General features: G+C 50.8%; 1 protein-coding gene across 1 annotated transcript in view; it reads right to left on the bottom strand.

Annotated features, from left to right (window-relative positions):
* DLG5 (discs large MAGUK scaffold protein 5) overlaps window positions 1-19,841 on the bottom strand; it is a 134,224-nt gene continuing 114,383 nt past the window's right edge. The window contains exons 24-32 of the mRNA XM_025396339.1: window positions 18,740-18,923; window positions 16,989-17,137; window positions 15,958-16,128; window positions 14,874-15,070; window positions 5,681-5,824; window positions 5,293-5,420; window positions 4,056-4,165; window positions 3,218-3,327; window positions 1-1,763 (exon numbers count right to left, since the gene is read on the bottom strand). Of these exons, the coding sequence (XP_025252124.1) occupies window positions 1,660-1,763; window positions 3,218-3,327; window positions 4,056-4,165; window positions 5,293-5,420; window positions 5,681-5,824; window positions 14,874-15,070; window positions 15,958-16,128; window positions 16,989-17,137; window positions 18,740-18,923 (1,297 nt within the window). The 3' untranslated portion in view covers window positions 1-1,659. The remainder of the gene's footprint in view (window positions 1,764-3,217; window positions 3,328-4,055; window positions 4,166-5,292; window positions 5,421-5,680; window positions 5,825-14,873; window positions 15,071-15,957; window positions 16,129-16,988; window positions 17,138-18,739; window positions 18,924-19,841) is intronic.

Below are 19,841 nucleotides of genomic sequence, written 5' to 3'. Positions count from 1 at the left end.
TTACAGAAATTGACCTTTATTTGTTGTACTAAAGCCTGTTTAACTTTTGATACAAAGTAACATTTTAGTACAGAAAATCCCAGTCTGTCAGCTCAGTACCTGTGTGTGCACACTGTACCATCTCAGTCCCACTCTGCCTGCAACTTAGAAAACAGCCCCTACCCCCAGAGGGTCTGCGAGTTAATACCTTGAGAATAGTCTACAGTTTTTCATAGTTTGTCTGAGCTAGAAAACTTGTACCTGTAAAACAAAGGACAGCATTGAGGACTGAAACTTGTCTCTTTTTTGAACAACTGTGCAAGAAAATATATCCCTTTTTTAAAAACATCAGTTATGGCTAAACTACAATCTAGTGTCTAGAATTACAAAGAATAAAATGAAATCAAAGATTTCTCGCTAGTAAAATGAAATGTTAGGAACAGTATTAAAATATAGGTCCTACCCCAATGACACTTACACAGAGCCCAGTACAGTACCTATTATTAACAGGACGCACAGCTTAAGGAGGAACCACATCAAATCTTCAGCCAGACATATCCAGCCTCAGAAGTGCAAAAAAAAAAAAAAAAAAAAAGAAGCCCAAACGAAGACACCCACATTGAGTAAGGTGCATGCCGTGAGTGCTGTAACCAAGAATAAAAAGACCTTAGTTTTTCTTTTTAGACTGTTGATAGTGACAACAATAACCATTATGCTTCCCCTAAAAGCTCTCAATTCAATGTCTGAAACATGAATGTTTTCATATTAAAAGGAACTGATGTACCTGCCACCCTCTAAAAGGTTTAAGAATTACCCTGCAAACATTGCACTGATGAAGGCTGTCACGACTTACAGAGCCTAAGGAGGACCCAATGGCAGGCATCAGCACAGCTGACACCACCTGGACCCCACCGCGGCCCTGCCCACGCAGCTCTCACAGAGCAGACACAGTGCTCAAGTAATAAGCACAGATGGAGGAGAAACGAGAGGCTGTGGAAGGCAGGAGAGAAAGGCCGAGAGACGAGTTTGTAAGAACACCAAAGTCACCTTCCCCAGTGTGGGAGGAAAATGCCAAAGGCACTGGTTCTGCTGCCACAGGCAGTCTGAGCACCTGCAGTTGTGACGTCCTTCCAGGAGAGGTGCCACCAAGGAGCAGGAGCTTTGTCAAAGCTCTGGTCCCACCAACAAGAACCTCCCAAAGCAAAGCAGCCCCCATTGAGGTTCCAAGGTCGTTTTGCTGAAGACGGGAACGAAACCAACACCAAAGCGACAGGGGTTGACAGAGGGGGCAGGGGCTGGGCACCAGCAACATGGAGCCGTTCAAGTAAACATAAACCACCAAATACTTAGAAAAGGTTTGTAAACGAGTGATCCAAAAGGTTCTCTTTGCAGCATCTCTGATCAGCTGGCTAAAGAAAGGTGGGTGCTGAACCCGTCTTTAGTGTTATCTGTTTTGTGTTAAAGAACACATGTGACAGGGGCAGCGGGTGCGGGCCTGGGCCTGGATCGCACGCAGCTGTGGCCCTCTGTCTACAAAGGAGGTGCTTCTGGGTCCTGGTTCCGGATCCTTCCCCTGCATGTTCATAGACGGACAGACTTCTACTTTGAGTCGCTAGAAAAGAGCTGAGCCTGGCGTCCCCTCAGGCGGCCAGCTGCAGTCATCCACAGCACAGCATTCTCCTAGAGCGGGCAGGCTGGAATCCACAGGACTTTATTTTGTTCTTGATTGACCATTGCCAAGATCTGAGTGCAAATGCTTGACAGGGCTCCTCCCTGGATGACCCCTGCAAAAGAGACCCCCAGACACATGTCATTCAGCTCAGAGTTAAGACCCCAGGTTTGAGGCAAGGCAGTACAGTTTGCACTCTTTCTACTGTGTGGCTGTCTGCTTTGAGCTACTTGGCACTCTGCTCCATCCCCACCTGACTCTCCTTCACCAACAAGAAACTGGGAAAGAAAATTGCCCCTCGTGAATTGATCACTCACATGTAAACTGCCCACCCCACTGCAGTAATACCCTGGGTTGGGTTTGCGATGGTTGGGGGAATCCCAGGGCATCAGAAAGAAGTTTGGAGGACATGTAGCGGTGGTCTAATCGTTAGCAGGATTCTGCAGGAAACGACCAGTTTAAGGAGCCAGACAGCTCATGGCCAAGAGGAGAGTCACAGCACGATGATGACTCCAACTCGGGCCAGCTCTGTACTATAGGAGTTTGACGCCGGGGTCTATAGACAGCAGGCCAGGGGAACTCCAGTGTGCTCCACAGAACAGCACCTGGACACAAACCAAGCCCCCACTGCAACAAGCCACGCTCAGAAACTGACAGTGAGTGTTTAGAAATGGGACGTTTCTAACGGAGTGCTATGGAAACGGGACGTCGTAATTTTATGTCTGTTGAATCTAACAAGAAAAAAATGGAGCTTACCTTTTCCAAGTTTTAGAGTTTTAAAATTTTCATCTCTCTAGGAATTGTCAGTGTATTTGGCTAAATACCAGTCTGTGAGGAATTGGAAATGAAAGTACACATATGCGCACACACACACAGGCATGCACACCTGCACATGCACATACCTACACACACACGGGCACCAAGTCCAGGTCCCCGGACTAGATCATAACACTCTCCACGATGCAATTAGAATCCCTGTCCCATCCTCTGTAACTGCAAATGCTAATACCCTGCAAATGACAGACTTTCCTCAAGAGGCTGAATGAAGGCCGGAAGGTGAAATAGAACCACACTTTATTGAGTTTGTTTCACTTTGAAGACCAGAGATGGTAAGGGGGCAGCAATTTTTTTTTTTTTTTTTTTTTTTGCCAAATCCCACTGCAAAACTGGCCTGCCCTGGAGGGTGCTAGGGACAGATGGGCCCCTAGCCACTGCTGGCACACTGGGGGCTGCTGCAGTCCCTGCCATGCCTGAGGACACTGTGGCTGCACTAAACGGCACCTGTGCTGCGAGACAGACCCACCACTGCACATGTGGAAACGAGTGGGCAAGCCAGGCAGGACCTGAGGCCAAGATCAGTGAGCTTAACATTCAACCCGTGAGAATCCTGACACTGGCCAGGGGCTGCAATCTGAACACCTGACTTGTCAGCAACGTGCTCATGACAGCACTTGGGAGCATGTAGGCAGCACGGGCTTCTCCACAGCTGTGAAAACTGTCTTGGGAAGCCTCTGCTTCCTTCCCTGCTGCCTGCTACCTGCTCCCCGCTCCAGGCCCACGCACACCTACCTGTGAAGTACCTGCTGTACTCCTGCTCAACCTTCTGCGCCGCCTCAAACTGCTCTTTGGAATGCCTCTGAGTCACCTTGTCCCTCAGGTAGATGGGGTCTCTCTGCTCCCTGTGGGAACAGCCCGACACCAGGCTGAGCACTGAGCCTCCTCCAGGCCCTCTTTCCTTCCTCTGTCCAGGCTAACAGGGGCCCCATCGAGGCAGGGGTAGGCTATGGGGGAAGGCCCCACGTGCTCCCCACATAAAGCGCAGCAACAGTCTGCAGGCTGCGGGGGAGCTCTGGGCAGAGAGGGCGGAGGGAGGGCACCCCAGTGCATGCACTTGGAGCAGATGCACCAGCAGCCCCAGCACAAGTCCCAGAAGCTCAGCAGCACAGAAAGCCAAAATGGAGCATGGTCTTGGTGAGCCCTTGGCCCAACCAGCACAGGAGCCAAAGCTCAGCGAAGGCAACAGCTCCTGAGTCATGAGCCAGCTCGGGGCTGAGTGGGACTCTGCCCAGGCCACCGGCTCCCCTGCTCCTAAGCAGCACGTAGAGAGGAAAGGGGGCTGGGGCAGGAGGGGAGCTGTGCAGACCAAGCTGGCCATGCCCAAGGAACAGTGGCAGCACCCAAATGGCAGACGGGCGTGGGGAAGGGGCTGCGCTTGGCTGACACCACCTCTGAGTGGGGGACAGGGCCGAGAGGTAAGGGTCATTTTCTACATGTGCTACCTATTTCAAGACCCTCGGCCCATCTCTCATTCCTCAACCCCCCACCCCAACACACCCTGCTCCCCACTTGGGCTCCCAGCCATAGCTGTGACAAGGCCCCGGCGGAGCCCAGGGGGCCAGTCACCTACTTGACGTGCTTGGCGCTCTTGTAGTGGATGAAGATGACAATGGGGTAGATGTGCATGTGGTGCAGCCGCTCGATGGCATGGGGAGCGATGTCCAGGAGGCAGTGTCGGTTCTGGGGGTAGGGGGTGCAGAGTGAGCCCTGGGGGGCAGGGAGGGGCAGCCAGCGCCCTCTCCTGCCACCAGCAGGACCCACCTCACCTCACAGAGCTCTACCCACAAACAAGGCAGTAAAGCCACATGGTGCACCGTGGGGAAACCGTACCCAGGAAACTCCTAACAAACCCCACTCGCTGTGATGAAGGCCAAGGATGGCAGCCAGGGCTGGTGGGGCCCGGTGGGGGGTGGCCAGCCCAACTCCAAACTTCCTTTCCCGCCTTTGCCCAGATACAGGGACTTTCTGAAAGCCCTGCCCCACCCTGGCCTCTGAAGCATTATTTTTGCCACACTGAGCGAATGAAGAGCCAGAGTCTGGTGAGCCTTTATGTGGCTGGGACTGAAGTACGTCTGTCGTCCCAGGCCTCCAGGTGGAGTGCAGGCCCGTGCACTCCCCACCCCCAGATGCTCCTCCAGGGCATTCCCCCTACTAGAGCTCGCCCACTTTCAGCAGTGAGAAGCCAACACCTTCATCTCACAGAGAAGGAAAGAAAAGCCCAGCGAGCAAGCTGAGCAGCCTGGAGAAATGCAGCCCAAGGAGCGGCCATGTCCTCCGACTCTGAGTGTTTGCTCCGCCAGCACTCCCCACAGATGTCCCCGCCCTCATGTTGCCTAGGATGTTCGAAGGCACCAAGAGACATAGCCCTTTTAGGGGCAGGGACCCTGAGGGAAGGTACGTTCCTGTCCCCAGAAGGTGCATGTGAAATTGTTCGGCACATGCATTTGGGGACCCCGTTCTGGAATGCCCTGCAAGAGGCCTTTCTACAGAGCTCAATACTCTCATCAGAGATGAGACTCCCCACCACCCGCCAGAGAGGGAGACGGGCAGCATGCACACAGGGCAACTCCTCCACCCCCGCCAAGGGATGTGCCTGCAGCTCCTCCACCCCCGCCAAGGGATGTGCTTGCAGAAACACACAGCAGCCATGAGGGCAAGCCCAGGCGCAGATGAACTCAGACTAGCACAACACGGTGGGCTTAAGGTCTGAGAGCCGCTGGGGCAGAGGATCACGGACCAGGGGCCCAGACCTGTGCACAGGGGGTCTAATACTGGATGCCTAACCCTCAGACTGAAGCCCTGGGTACCTTTTCTGTGATCTCCTTTATTGACGCCACAGTGGTCACATCGAAATGGCCGCTTCTCCGCTTATAGTCGACAAACAGGCAATCTTTGACACCCCGCTCAATGGCCTGCTGGGAGGCCTTCATCACCTCTGCAAAGCACAGACACAGGAATCAGGGAGCCCCAGGCCCTGCTGAGCCCCAGCAGAGGGAGCAGGGGAAGAATATTGCTCAGCAGCTGTCAGTACCCAGTCCTGCCGTGCATGAATCTGACCCACGTCAGGAGGCTCTGAAATACTGCGAAAGCCGCCCCCCAGTGCTGCCGCCCACTGTGCACAGCTGGGCAGGCAGGCGCACAGGGACATAGAGACAAAGAACCCAGTAGGCATAGAGGGTGCCCCGTGTCCCTTACCAAGGGGACATCTGCAGAACTTGCCAGGCGCCTCATTCACCAGCATCTCTTTCACCACGTCCAGCAAAGGCCCCAGAATCAGGACAGGCCTCAGAGCGGCACAGTCCACCTTCTGGACCCGCTGATAGGCCAGGCTCACCGAATCTGAGGGAGAGAGAGCAGCAGCGTCACAGACCCAGCGTGGAGTGGAGGACCTGAGTGGGGCTGGGGTACCCCGCTCCCCGACCTTGCCCACTCTGGTTTGCCTGGGACTCCCCCAGCTTCAGCACTGAAAATCTCATGTCCCAGGTACACCTGGGCATCGTCACCCCTGGAGTCCAGCATGAGCACCCCCCACGCCCTCTGTGAACACCAGAGGCAGCTGGTCTCAACCACTCATCCCAGAGCTTCCTTCGGCTCTGATTTTTCCTCGTGGGTCCACACCTGCTTCCCCTGCTCCATCTCCATTCTCCTCTGCTCTCTGGCAAGGCAACCTCTGGGGTTTGGCAGGAGAGCTCCCACTCCCCAGGAAGCTGTGGTCAGTGTAACCCAGACCTGCCCAGTGACAGAGGTGAGGCCTCCCCCATCTGCACGGCTAGAACGCATGAGTGCTGTGAGCCAGCTCTGGCCATGCAGTTGAGGATAACCCTTAAGAAACAGAAGAGTCACAAGATGGGACCTGGGTCCTGGATGATCCTCAGAACACAACTGCCTCTCCCACATCACCCACAGCTCAGGCTTATAAATGACAGAGAAATAAACTGCCCATCATGCTTAAGCCACTGTTACTTGGTTTCAGTTAAAGCAGTCAAACCAATATCCTAGTTGATACATGCAGTAAACCTCCCCTTGCACCAAATGAATAAAGTCCTTGCAGGGAGAACACGGTCTAAAACACAGCAAGCATCTTCCTGGCATCTCCCTGGTATAAGTCACCGTGCTGGCATGTCAGAAACATAATAAAGAATAGAACACAGAGTTCCTGCCATTAAAAAGGGCACGCTTTAACTAGAGTCACAACAGAGCAACACACGAACAGCAAGACAGCACGCAAGAGCTGCCTGGCAATTCCAGGAGCGACAGGCTTCAGTAGACACTGTGGCTGGATGACAGGGTGAAGAGACCACTTGAGCAGGCCCAGGAGGCAAGTGGGATGAGAGCGGTGTCTCCAGAAAGAGCAGGGCAAGAGGGTAAGTATGGAGGTGACAGGGAGGGCAGAGCACAAGATGGCAGCAGGCTTGGGAGGAACGGTCCATGAGAGGCTCGGCCTGGAGGGATCTGTACGCATATGCAGAGCAAGGAGTGACTGCAGAGTAGGCACAGGGACCAGGAGGCAGAGGTCTCAGGAGAACACAAGCACAGTGCCAGCTGCAGCAGCAGGCTCCATGAAGACCAACCTGTGGGCAAACTCAGGGGGAATAAGTCAAGTCTCTCCTCTTCCCTTGCCCTGTCCCCGCGTGTGTTTTTAGAAGTGATCTCTGCTGGGAGTGGTGGCTCACGTCGGTAATCCCAGCACTTTGGGAGGCTGAGGCACGTGGATCGCTTGAGGTCAGGAGTTTGAGACCAGCCTGGCCAATATGGCAAGACCCCATCTCTACTAAAAATACAAAAATTAGCTGGGTATGGTGGCGTGCGCCTGTAGTCCCAGCCACTTGGGAGGCTGAAGCACAACAATCACTTGAACCCAGGAGGCGGAGGTTGCAGTGAGCTGAGACTGCACCACTGTACTCCAGCCTGGGCAACAGAGCAAGACTAGAGCTCAATAAAAATAAATAAATAAATAATAAATAAATAATAAAACTGATCATTATCCACATACATCCATACAGTCTTTTACACAGCATTGCCTAACCTGGTGACCAGCAGCTCTGTTGTTTAAAACTGGAGGGTTTGGTGGTCACATTCACCACCTTGGAACCCCATGTGGTTCTGAGTGAAGGTTCCGAGGAGGAGTCAGGGGACAAAGAACTTCCTCCGAGAGGAGTTTACATAAACAAATCCTTTCTGTAACAAATCCGAACCTCATGGATAAGGCCAGCAACTCCTCTCTGATACCCCTTCCCCAACCCCAGTCCCCACCGGCCCCCTTGAAGGTAACCACCATTATGAGCTGGAAGTGTACCCTAGTTCTCATAAACTGACTTTTATATGCTAAAGGAAACCTGAAATATACATTGTTTAAGTGTGTCTGTGGCTATTTTGTAACTCGCTCCTTGTCTGAGGCTGTGTTTCTGGGAGGCATCCCTGGTGATTCGTGGTGGGCCTCTCTACTCCTTTTGGGCATGCCATGAACACTTCCTCTGCATCGACTTACCCACTTCCTTGCTGATGTACACTATGTCACCGTTCCCTCCATTTACTGGTATAAGAATCATATTCTCAAATTATGGCACAGTCACTGTAGGGTGGAATTCAATATAGTGCTTAAAAGAATGGTTTGGAAGAATATTACTGATATGGGAAGATGCTAACAATATGACAGTGGAATTATCTGGATGAAAATGGTATAATGCAGTGTGATCCCAGTTTTGTTGTATTAAGTAAAAAACCGGAAAGAAATACATTAAAATGTTAATGGTTAAAAAAATCATATTCTCCCTTACTATTAACATTCCACATTGTGGGGTACCAATTTAGGAGATTCCTGTTCCTCCCTGACAATCTTGTTTGTCAGAGGTCCTCACAATTACAGAATCGTAAGACTAGACAGCATCTTATGAGTCACTGACTCCAGCTGGAGAAGAAAACCAGCCTATCCAAGGTTACAGCTGATCAGGGCACAGCAAAGGCATGGTCTTGGGGGTTCCAACCTTAGACCGTACTGCAATGGCTTTCTTTAAAAGGTGCTGTGGACTGAACTGTGTCCCCTCAACATTTATATGCTGAAGCCCTAAGTCCCAAAGTGACTACATTTGGAGGCGGAGTCTTCAGGAGGTAAGTTAAATGAGGTCAGAAGAGTAGGGCCCTAATCTGATGGAACTGTGGCTTTTTAAGAGGAAGAGACACCAGAGATCAATCTCTCTGTCTCCAACATGTGAGGACACAGCAAGGAGGCAGCCGCGTACAAGGCAGGATGAGAGCCCTCACCAGAACCAACCACACTGGCACCCAGGTCTCGGATTTACAACCTCAAGAACTGGGAGAAAATGAATTCTTGTGATTTAAGTCACCTAGTCTGTGGTATTGGTTTTTTGGGTTTTTTTGTTGTTGTTTTTGAGATACGCTCTTGCTTTGTTGCCAGGCTGAAGTGGGTGGCACAATCATAGCTCATTGCAGCACTGAACTCCTGGGCTTAGGTCATCCTCCAGCCCCAGCCTCCTGAGCAGCTGGGACTACAGGCACACGCCACCACGCTTGATTAGTTTTTTAAAGTTTTTGTAGAGATGGGAGTCTTGCCATGTTGCCCAGGCTGGTCTCGAACTCCTGGCCTCAAACAATCCTCTTGCCTCAGCCTCCCAAAGTGCTGGGATTACAGGTGTGAGCCATCGTGCCTGGCCTGTGGTATTTGGTTATGGCAGCCCTAGCAGACTAAGATAAAAGGAAAACCAGTCCTCCATATATTCCTGAGACACTCCCGCACAAGCCCCTAAAGGGGCAAGCATAAAGACATGCAGTGTCCTCTGGGTGGTGGAGAGTTGAGTCCACTTAGGAGACCATTGTGGGTGGGTGCACAATCAGCGGGGTGGGGGGTACCAGGGATGCTATGTGGCAGCTGGAAGCAATAAACTAAAGCAGGAATTCAAAACCCACTGTGCATTAGAATTACCTGGGGTAACTTTTAAACTACTACATAGGTATTACTATTCCCAGGTATAATGGAACAGCTTGCATCATCCCTTGGAGAACAACTAGAAAATCTGGGTAAAAAATGAGAAATATCTTTTTGAAGGCATCGTAGAGTGGCAGAGACAAACAGGATTTGAGATGCCAAGATCCTGGAGAGAAGGAAATTGGAGTAGTAGAAGCTGACATTCTGCAGGCCTTTCCCCCTTCAGAGCAACTAGAGACTTCTAAAGTGAGAGTGAGGGGCTGAGAACCCGGGCAGAGGGCCGCTGCTGAGGGCTGAGAACCCAGGCAGAGGGCCGCTGCTGAGGGCTGAGAACCCGGGCAGAGGGCCGCTAAGGACTGAGAACCCACAAAAAGTTTCTGAAAATCTCCAAAGCAGGTGAGATCGAAACGGAGTTCAGGGCTGCCACGACCTGATGGGTCATGATTCCAGAGGAAGGGAAGGGCAAAGAACTGAGTCTGATATCAGAGGTTTTCCCTTAAAACTATTTGCCAAATTCTTAAGCTGTGAAAAGCAAGAAGCTAAGCATCTAAGAAAGTCACTGAGACACGGAGCAGAGTAGAGTGTTCCATGGCCTCCCAGTGCTGAAGAGTGAGAAACTGGGAGTCAAGGCTCCCTAGCGAGGAGCGGCACTAAGGAATACCCCAGGCTGGGACCACCGGTGGGCCGCCCCCTAGGGTCAGGGTGAACCACCAGCTGCACAAAAGCTGCAACCCATCCTGAGGTCAGCTGAGCCTGTGGCTGGATCGGGGTGATCTGCGAGCAGCGGCTATCTCCAGAGCAGAGGGCAGACCCTCTCTGGAGGCCAGCAACATCACTCAGAGCCCCGAAAATCCCCTAAACATAACTTCTGACATCTCAATAAACAATAACCAGGCATATCATGGGGCAGGACCAAGAAAAACAAAGACCACAGAAAGAGACTCAGGGATGACCACACATGACAGTTACCAAACGCGGTCTTTAAAAAAATATGACTAAAGTATTTAAGAGGACAGACGACAAGAGGGAAAGTCTCAGCAGAGAATTAAAGCCTGGTAAAAAAGAACCAAGTAGAAACTCTAGAGTGATAAATAAAATACAATTTCTGAAAGTAAGAACATAATGGAATAATGAACATGAAAAAAGGTGACTAGAAAACAACCAGGCTGGCTGAATCATGGAGAGAAAGAAAGAAGTGGAAAATACAGGAGAAAAAGAGCCCAGAAGATAGGAGACAGACATGGTATGGTCGAAGACTGAAAACCCCGAGGAGAGGCGAGGTCAGCACAGAAGCAGTATGAAAGAAATTGCAGCCAGGAATCTCCAAAACCGACCACACCACCAAGCTATAGATGTAAAAAGCGCTAAGAACCTTCTGAGCAGGATAAACACAAAGAAAACCACACGGTGGAAGCATGGTATGGTAAGAAATTAAGAAATTTCTTTCTGAGAAAGAAAGGCAGAGAAAACCCTACCCACCCATGGTGGTGGACGGGTGGTGGCACTGCCTTCGGCACTGAGCCTGCAAGGATGACTTCTCACCTGCAATGAGCATGGCAGGCTGACAAGTGTCCCCCAAAGACTGATTCATGTCCTAAGCCCCAGATCCCATGAGCATTACCTTATGCAACAAAAGAAGCAATGATTCAGTTAAAGGCCTTGGGAGGAGGGGCTTTTCCTGGAGTATCTGGGTAGGTGGGTCCTAAATAAAACCCCATGGGTCCTCTGAGAGGCAGAGGGAGTTGACAGACAGACCCACGTGGAACAGGAGGTGACGTGAAGACGGAGTGGATGAAATTTGAAGGTGACAGTGATGTGGCCGCAGCAAAGGCCTGGTGGCAGCCACCAGAAGCTGGCAGGGGCAAGGAACAGGCTCTCTCCTCAAGCCCCGAGGGAGCGAAGGCTGGCCAACAATTTGACTGACCCAGTGGTCCTGAGTGTGGACTTCTGGCCTCCGGAACTGGGAGGATAAACCCTTGTGTTTGAAGCCACACACAGTCTGTGGTAATTGGGTACAGCAGCCACGGGAAACTACTACACAAAGAGAGCCATGGACCAGGAATGGTATCTTTAAAGCACCCAAGTAAAACATCCACCAATCTAGAATTCTATATCCAGTGAAAATCTCCAAAAACGATATTAAAATGGACATTTTCAGACACAAACACTGACAGGATGTGTCACCAACAAACCTGCATTATAAGAAAAACATTTCTGCGAGTTGTTTAGCAGAAAGAAAACAAAGTAAGAAAGAAGCACAAAACTGCAGGAAGGAACGAGGAGCAATGGAAATGTAAAAGGCAAAAACTGATGAATAACTGATGTGCAAATGGATAGACTGAGTCGGAGTTAAAGTAGCTGTAGAATTAAAATGAGAAAAGTATGGCTGGGCACAGTGCCTTGTGCCTGTAATCCCAGCACTTTGGGAGGCTGAGGAGGGCGGCTCACTGAGGTCAGGAGTTTCAAGACCAGCCTGGCCAACATGGTGAAACTCCATCTTTACTAAAAATACAAAAATTAACCACATGTGGTGACAGGTGCCTGTAATCCCAGCCACTTGGCAGGCTGAGGCAGGAAAATTGCTTGAGCCTGGGAGGCGGAGGTTGCAGTGAGCCGAGATCTCACCACTGCACTCCAGCCTGGGTGACAGAGCGAGATTCTGCCTCAAAAACTAAAATAATAGTAAAATAAAATGAGAATAGTATCAAAGCTAGAAAAGAGACAAATGGAGTTAGTGGTTTCCTGTTTTACAATTATCAGGGAAGTAGTCAAAGCAATGATTTCTCCTAGCAGTAAGTCAAAGGTGCACACTGTGACATCTAGTTTAACCCCCAAAAGAATAAAATAGAAACAACACTAGTAGATGTGAAAGGATAATAGTAGATGGTATAGGGGCAGAATAAAACAAACACATGATTCATTTTTAAAAAGCAAGAAGGAAGGGACAAACATAGATGAGGTAGAATGAATAGAAAACAAACAGTAAGATGGCAAATGTCTACTTTATGTAATAGGGTAAATACTCCTGATGAAACAATCAAGACTGTCACAAGGGTGTTCAGATTGTGGAAATTCCTCACGCTGCTCACTTTTCTGTAAATGAATGTGCGCATTGCTGTATGTATGTTACACTTGGATAAAATTTTTTAAAAGACACATTGCCACAGTGGATTTAAAAAGTCCCACATGCTGCTTACAAGGGATATTTAAATATAAAGTGACAGAAAAGTTTGAAGTAAAAGAAAAAGATAAACTGTGCCAAAGATAACCAAAAGAAAACTGGTAATGTCAATAAAAATATCACATAAAATAGACTTTCAGCAAGAAACATTCCTGGAGATCAAGAAGGGCATTTTATAATCATAAAAAGGTCAATTTACCAGGAAGGTATAACAATGCAAAAGGTGTATGTACCTCACGACAACTTCAAGATATGTACTGAAAAAGACCTGAAGAGCTAAAAGGAAGAATAGACAAAGGGCTATTTTTCAAAGACGCTAACACCACTGGACAAATGCCAAATATACCGGAAATGGCACCTGCAGAGAAAGGAGCAGAGGGCACAAGAGTGGAGACCAAAGAGAGTGAAGGAAAACCAAAAAGCAAAATAAGAGAGAAACCTTGCCTTGAATAACAGGTTGGCAATTTTTATTGCCAAATAAATATTTATTTATTTATTTATTTAATTTTATTTTTTTGAGACAGGGTCTCACTCTGTTGCCGGGGCTAGAGTGCAGTAGCATGATCACAGCTCACTGCAGCTTTGACCCCCCAGGCTGAAGCAATCTTCCTGCCTCAGCCTCTTCAGTAGCTGGAACTACAGGCATGAGCCACCACACCAGGCTAATTTTTGTATTTTTTTTAGTAGAGATGGGGTTTCACCATGTTGGCTAGGCTGGTCTTGAACTCCCTGCCTCAAGTGATCCACCCACCTCAGCCTCCCAAAGTGCTGGGATTACAGGTGTGTGCCACCATGCCTGGCCTAAACTTTTTCTATAAGGGGCAAGATAGTAAATACTTTAGGCTTTGAAGGCAAAACGGCAAAATTAAGCAACTGTTATCAGCAAAGGGCTAACAGATTTTTTACATCTTACATTTTAAAAAGTGTAAAAACCCATGTTTAGCTCACAGACCATCTAAAAATAGGCAGTGGTCCAGACTCAGTCCATGGCCGATAGTTTGCCAACCCTTGTCCCAGCTGATAGTGACAGGGGGCCATGAACTATAGTGTGATCCACTCAACTCCCTAGGCCTAAGGTCTTCATTATGAAAAGGGAAGGGAGGGAGGGAGGCAGCCAGCTGCCCTACACTCTGCTGCTCACTGCCACCCCCATACCTGATTGCCAGGGAGGGTATGTTCTAGGACAGTAGACACACACCAGGGCCCTGGGTGCCACGTTCCTAAGGACCTCTTGCTTTAAAGGACAAATGCATCCTTTCCACAAGGACTGTTTACTAGGGGATGTCTGACATCTCCTATTACTCAACTCCAGCCCAGGATTAGCATCTTGCCCCAGAAGTATCATATAAGAGTTGTTAATGAACAGAGAACTGAGGCCAGAAATGCAGACGTTCTGCAGAAACCGATGGCTCTTGGTCACTACCAAGCAGCCTGTAATAACCTAAAAACAAATGGCAAGCAAGGCACTCAGCAGAGATTGCTTTTTGCCTACCCAATAGCCATCCCTCCATTCTTCCTTAGTAACTGAACCTCGTACTGAGGCAGCAATGCACCCAGCTGAAACATGCCTTTTCTTCTTGTTTTAATTATTATTTTTTGAGACAGGATCTTGCTCTGTCACCCAGGCTGGAGTACAATGGAACGATCTTGGCTCACTGCAACCTCCGCCTCCTGGGTTCAGGCGATTTTCCTGCCTCAGTCTCCCAAGTAGCTGGGATTACAGGCGCATGCCACCACACCTGGCTAATTTTTGTATTTTTAGTAGAGACAGGGTTTCACCACGTTGGCCAGGCTGGTCTCGAACTCCCGACTTCAGGTGATCCACCCACCTCGGCCTCCCGAAGTGCTGGGATTAAAGGTGTGAGCTACTGTGCCTGGCCAAAACATGCCTTTTTGACCTCTCTTGCACATGCGAGTGGACAATGAGATGTAAGTCGAAGTCACAGGTTAGGGCTTCCAGATAGCTGCTGAAAGAGGCACGCTCAGCTGAGGCACACTTCTGCCTTACCCCTTCCTTCCTCCTGCTGCCTGAAACAGGGATGTGCTGGTTGCACTGACAGGCAGTGACCGGGAGGACAGAAGCCACACCCCATAGATTGGCTCTGAAGATGGCAGCACCCCCCGACCAAGCCGGACACACACCTTCAGACTTGTGCACAATGCAAAGTAAGCCTCTCTTTTCTTTAAGTCCCAGTTGTGGAGCTCCTGGATCCACAGCAAACCCCATCTGGAGAGCCCACTGGAAAATGAGCTCGGCCACTTGCCTTCAAAGAGTGGAATGGAGTCATTGGAAAAGGCATCCAAGGAGAGTAGGTCTTTCCCATCCTTGGATCCGCTGCGTTTGTGCTTGTGTTTCCTCCGAAAAAAGGACCGGCGTGCAGCCGCCGACAGTGTCTTTGTGGCGCTATTATCATCTTTGACTTCAGACATGCTGAGCCTCCTGGAGAATTCTTGGTCCATCCTGTGGCACAGGGGACAATGCTGGGCAGGGCCATCGAGACCCTGCTGCCTTACCCTACCGGACCTTCCTGGTGAGAAAAGCAAGGGTGGGCCAGGCACCAGGCTCCCCCTACACTCCTTGGCAGGTCTCAAGGCTACATCTCCTCCCACGCCCCTGGGACCCCTTGGTACATCCTGTGGAGCGACACGAACACCAGCACCAGGGCAAGCTCTCAGAGCAGGTGATTTTTTCTACTACAGCATATTCAGCTCAGTGTCAAAAAGAACTGCTAGGACAGCCTTCACTTGGCGACGAGTTACACTTCCTGCCATAGAAGGGAAATGATGCAGGGATGCAAGCTGCCTCGAAAACATGCTCAGTGACAAGCCAGACGAAAGGCCACACTATGCAATCCCATCCACACAGGAGTCCAGACAGGGAAACCCGTGGGTATCAGAAGTGAAGTAGTGGCTGCCAGGGCTGAGGGCTGGGTGGGAGGACAGTAGGATAAGCGGCTGACAGCTAATGGGTCTGGGGTTTGTTTGAGGTGATGGAAATGCTCTAAAATTAACTGTGGTGGCGGCTGCACACACCTATGAATATGCTGAAAACCACTGAATGGTACACTGTGAGGGAGCAGCAAGGCGTAAGTATCTCCATAAATCCATTTTTCTAAAACAAGTAACGCCTCCTGACCCACCACTGTGCTCTATGCAGCACTGACTCACATTAGGAGCAGCTTTTTAGACCAGCACTTTTGTCAAAACGTAGAGAGCAGAAGCTAAGATGAGAAGCAGAATCCCTCCTCCGGCAGCCCTGGCCCCAGCCCCCTCCCATGGGACAGCTCCATGGCTGGTGGCCCTCAGCGACCCCTGCCCCACCCCGCCCCAGACCCAGAGAACACTTACACATATTTGCTGGGAATCTGCCCACGCTGGATCTTCTGGGCATTCTCATCCAGCTGCCAAGCCATCCAGGACCCAAACGTGCCCTGGGGCAAGGTGTCATCCACGTAGAGAATGTCATCCTTCTTAAAGCTCAGCTCATGCTCCACATCTGCCAGCCGGTCGTACAGGGCCCTGGACCACAGCACAGAGGGAACATGATCAGGCGGCTCTGGTCACCGAGGACAAACAAGGTGCCTTTTGTGGCCAGGCCCCTAAGGCTGATATTCTGCTTTGAGCTATCTCCAAACTTGATCAGGAACCGCCGAGGTGGTGATTCTCAAAGTGGGGAGCCCTGTGTTTTACATAAAGGGACAAAGACTGCCTTTGCTCCCCTAACACTGAGGGCACATCCCCATCAGAAAGAACTCGCCAAGATCTGAGGCCATAACTTCCCTTTCCAGGTGGCCTTTCCCAGTTGCCTCCCTCCTCGAAGCCCAGGCCCCTGGTTCCCACAGACTGGAATCTCCCTAGGATGGAAACATGTCATCTCCTACCCTAGAGACAGGGAGTTGTACCGCATCAGTGTTCTCATGCTTTCTGTGATCTCGGATCTTAGGAAATGGGAAGAAAGCTCTGAGCTCCTCCTAGAAAGCCTGCTGCCATCCCTAAATGCCCACAGCATTTCATACAGTAGTAAGGGCACTGAAGATGCCTGGAAGTCCACACACACTGCAGAGGGATCTGCAAACCTGGCTTGGGGGACACCAGAAAAAAAGGAGCACAGCACACAGGAAAACGGGGCTTGACTGCCTCCAAATTCTCCAGGCCTTAAGCCCTAAAGGAGCCCACCTGTTTCTTTAAGCCCTAAAGGTTGTTCTAAGTCACAATCATCTCACCATAAATAAGTGTGCAGATTTGAGTGTCAAGGAATGATGATCATGGCCCCAGCCTTGTGGGGCAAGAAACAGCCAGCCATTTACCAGGAAGAGAATCTCCAATGAAAGCCTGTCCTCTGTCCCCAAATCTCCCACTGATTCCCCAGCCACTGGTACCTGATGTAGAAGCTGTCACCAGGCAGGCCCTTGGCCTTCGTGAACTCCTCGGGGCGGTACTGCACCTTCAGGCGGACGCCATCCCTGGGCTTCAGCATTTCCACGTAGACCTCCTCCACTGTCTTATTCCGCACGTCCAGGCTGCCATACTGCCAGGGATGGGGGTGGATGTGTCAGAAGGCAGAAGCCAGGGTACAGCATGGGCATTCGAGAGGGGCCAGTGCTGACCATATGGCAGAAATTCCACATCCCTCCTTAACTGAGACTCTGCCTGCCTCCCCTCTGCAGGAAGGGCTGAGTCTTCACGGTCTCCCCAGACTCCAGCTCCCGTGCATGCTTCCTGGACATCAGGTCCTCTGCCAAGTGGCTGCTCTGCCCTTGACAGCTTATCCAGGAAAAACCCTGTTCTGGTGACCAGCAAGTCTGGGCTTTTCAGAATAGGGCCCTTCCTCTTGCTGATGCTACCTGTGCTTTTATTTATTTATTTTTTGAAACAGGGTCTCCCCTCTGTCACACAGACCGAGTGCAGTAGTGCAATCACAGCTCACTGTAGCCCAGACCTCCTAAGCTCAAGTGATCCTCCCACCTCAGCCTCCAGAGTAGCTGGGACTACAGGCACACTCCACCACGCCTGGCTAAATTTTGTTTTGTTTTTTGTAAAGATAGGGTCTCACTATGTTGCCCAGGCTGGTCTTGAACTCCTGGGCTCAAGCAATTCTCCCACCTTGGCCTCCTAAAGTTCTGGGATTACAGGTGTGAGCCACCAAGCCCAGCCCAACTTGTGCCTTTATATTCTCACAAACCATCTCCCCCAGGAGGCAGGAGACCACAGAGAAAAACCATCCTCTCTCATCAGAACAGACCTGCAGCTACACCACCTGAGGGCAAGCACCTCCTGGTGCCCAGGGCCTGAGCCAAGGCTCTGCCCTCAGGTTCCCTCGATGGCCTACCTGGCTTCACAGGGACCTGCTCAAAGGGGCTTGGCAGAATTCTGGGTTTACAGGGATTAAAAATCAACCCTGGCCAGGCACAGTGGCTCACGCCTGTAATCCCTATACTTTGGGAGGCCGAGGCAGGTGGATCACCTGAGGTCAGGAGTTTGAGACCAGCCTGTCCAATGTGATAAAATCCCGTCTCTACTAAAAATACAAAACAAAATTAGCTGGGCGTGTTGGCGCGCACCTGTAATCTCAGCTACTCAGGTGGCTGAGGCAGGAGAATCGCTTGAACCTGGGAGGCAGAAGTTGCAGTGAACCAAGATTGTGCCACTGTACTCCAGTGTGGGCAACAAGAGCAAAACTCCGTCTCAAAAAAAAAAAATCAACCCTGAGGCTGGGCACGGTAGCTCATGCCTGTCATCATAGCACTTTGGAAGGCCAAGGCGGGCAGATCACTTGAGGTCAGGAGTTTGAGACCAGCCTGGGCAACATGGTGAAATCTGGTCTCTACTAAAAATATAAAAATTAGCTTGGTATTGTGGCACACGCCTGTAGTCCCAGCTACTCGGAAGGCTGAGGCAGAAGAACCGCTTGAACCTGGGAAGTGAAGGTTGCAGTGAGCCGAGATTGTGCCAGTGCAATCCAGTCTGAGCAACAGAGCAAGACTCTGCCTCAACAACAACAGAAGTCAGTCCTGACTGGCTCACCAGATGAGAGGCTGTACTCCTCTGTCTTTGGTGCCACCTGAGATGGCAGCAAGCCACCTGGGGCAGGTAGATGGAGGCCTGGCCTACTCAGCAGCTCAGAACTCACCTCCAGGATGAGGTCCCCTGGCACGAGGCCGTCAGGACCCTTGGCAGGACTGTCATCCTCCACCTCAGCCACAAACACCCCATGCAGGTTCCCACCACACAAGTGCACCCCAAGCTCCAGCTGGGACTTTTTGATGAAGACAACGCGTGGCTCCAGGGTCTTCTTGTTGGTATCTCCCGCAATCCTTTCAGGAAACAAAACAAAGTTCCTCAACTGTGCACAAGGAGGGAGGAGGCACAAAAAGACAAAGCAGTGGCCAGTGTCTTAATCGCTTTCTGCCTGCTTCCTGGGTTCTCAGAACCACAGGGAGCTGAGAGGTGGCCGCCAGTTCTACTGGCTCGGCGTTCAGGGCAGGATGCTGAGGTGCACTGGAGATGAAGGCAAGACCCCAGGTCCAAAGTCAGTTGAATGGGGAGTCAAAACCCAGGCTCCCAGGCCCGGCTATCAATCTCATGCCTTAGAGATCAGGATGGCCTCTCTCCCATGGGGATCACACCCATTTTCCTTAGTTCTTCCTAAGGAAAGGTAAAGTTGGCCTCACTGTCCAGAGCACAGCAATGCAATCAGCAAATGTCTACCAAGCAACCTCTATAGACCAAGGAACTGCTAACTCGTGAAGAGGAACCCCTTGCCATGAAGGCACTTACAATCAAGGGAGGGAAGCTGAAAGTAAGCTGCTGAACCCATGGAGGGAGAGAGATGGGACAGCGATGGAAACAGATAAAGAGGGCTTCAGGGGAGATGCCAGCCTGGGAGGAAAACCTTGCAGCAGGTAAGTTCCCAGTGACAAACTCTGGTATAGAGAATGCAGAGCTGGCCTCATTCTGTGAGATGCTGCCCAGGGCTTAGTGAAGGCCTCTCAGTGCTGGAGACACAGCTCTTCCTCCTCCTGAACTCTGCTGCTCCCTTGGCCTGGACTTGCCCACCCCTGGCTCTTGCCTGTCCTGAACATTTTAATCCAGCTGCCACCTCCCCTGCCACACTCCAGTGATCTTCCTGCGCGGCGGCCAGCAGTTTTGACTGTGCTGCACACTGTGCCCGGCACTGGTCTGCCACCTCGTTGAGGGAAGCACTGCTGTGGGTGGCCAGAGCCCAGGGCCTG

Source organism: Theropithecus gelada, chromosome 9, assembly GCF_003255815.1.
Source record: "Theropithecus gelada isolate Dixy chromosome 9, Tgel_1.0, whole genome shotgun sequence".
In the NCBI taxonomy this organism is placed as follows: domain Eukaryota; kingdom Metazoa; phylum Chordata; class Mammalia; order Primates; family Cercopithecidae; genus Theropithecus; species Theropithecus gelada.
Note: the sequence above shows the minus strand (reverse complement) of the source record. Positions and strands in the feature narration are given on the sequence as shown.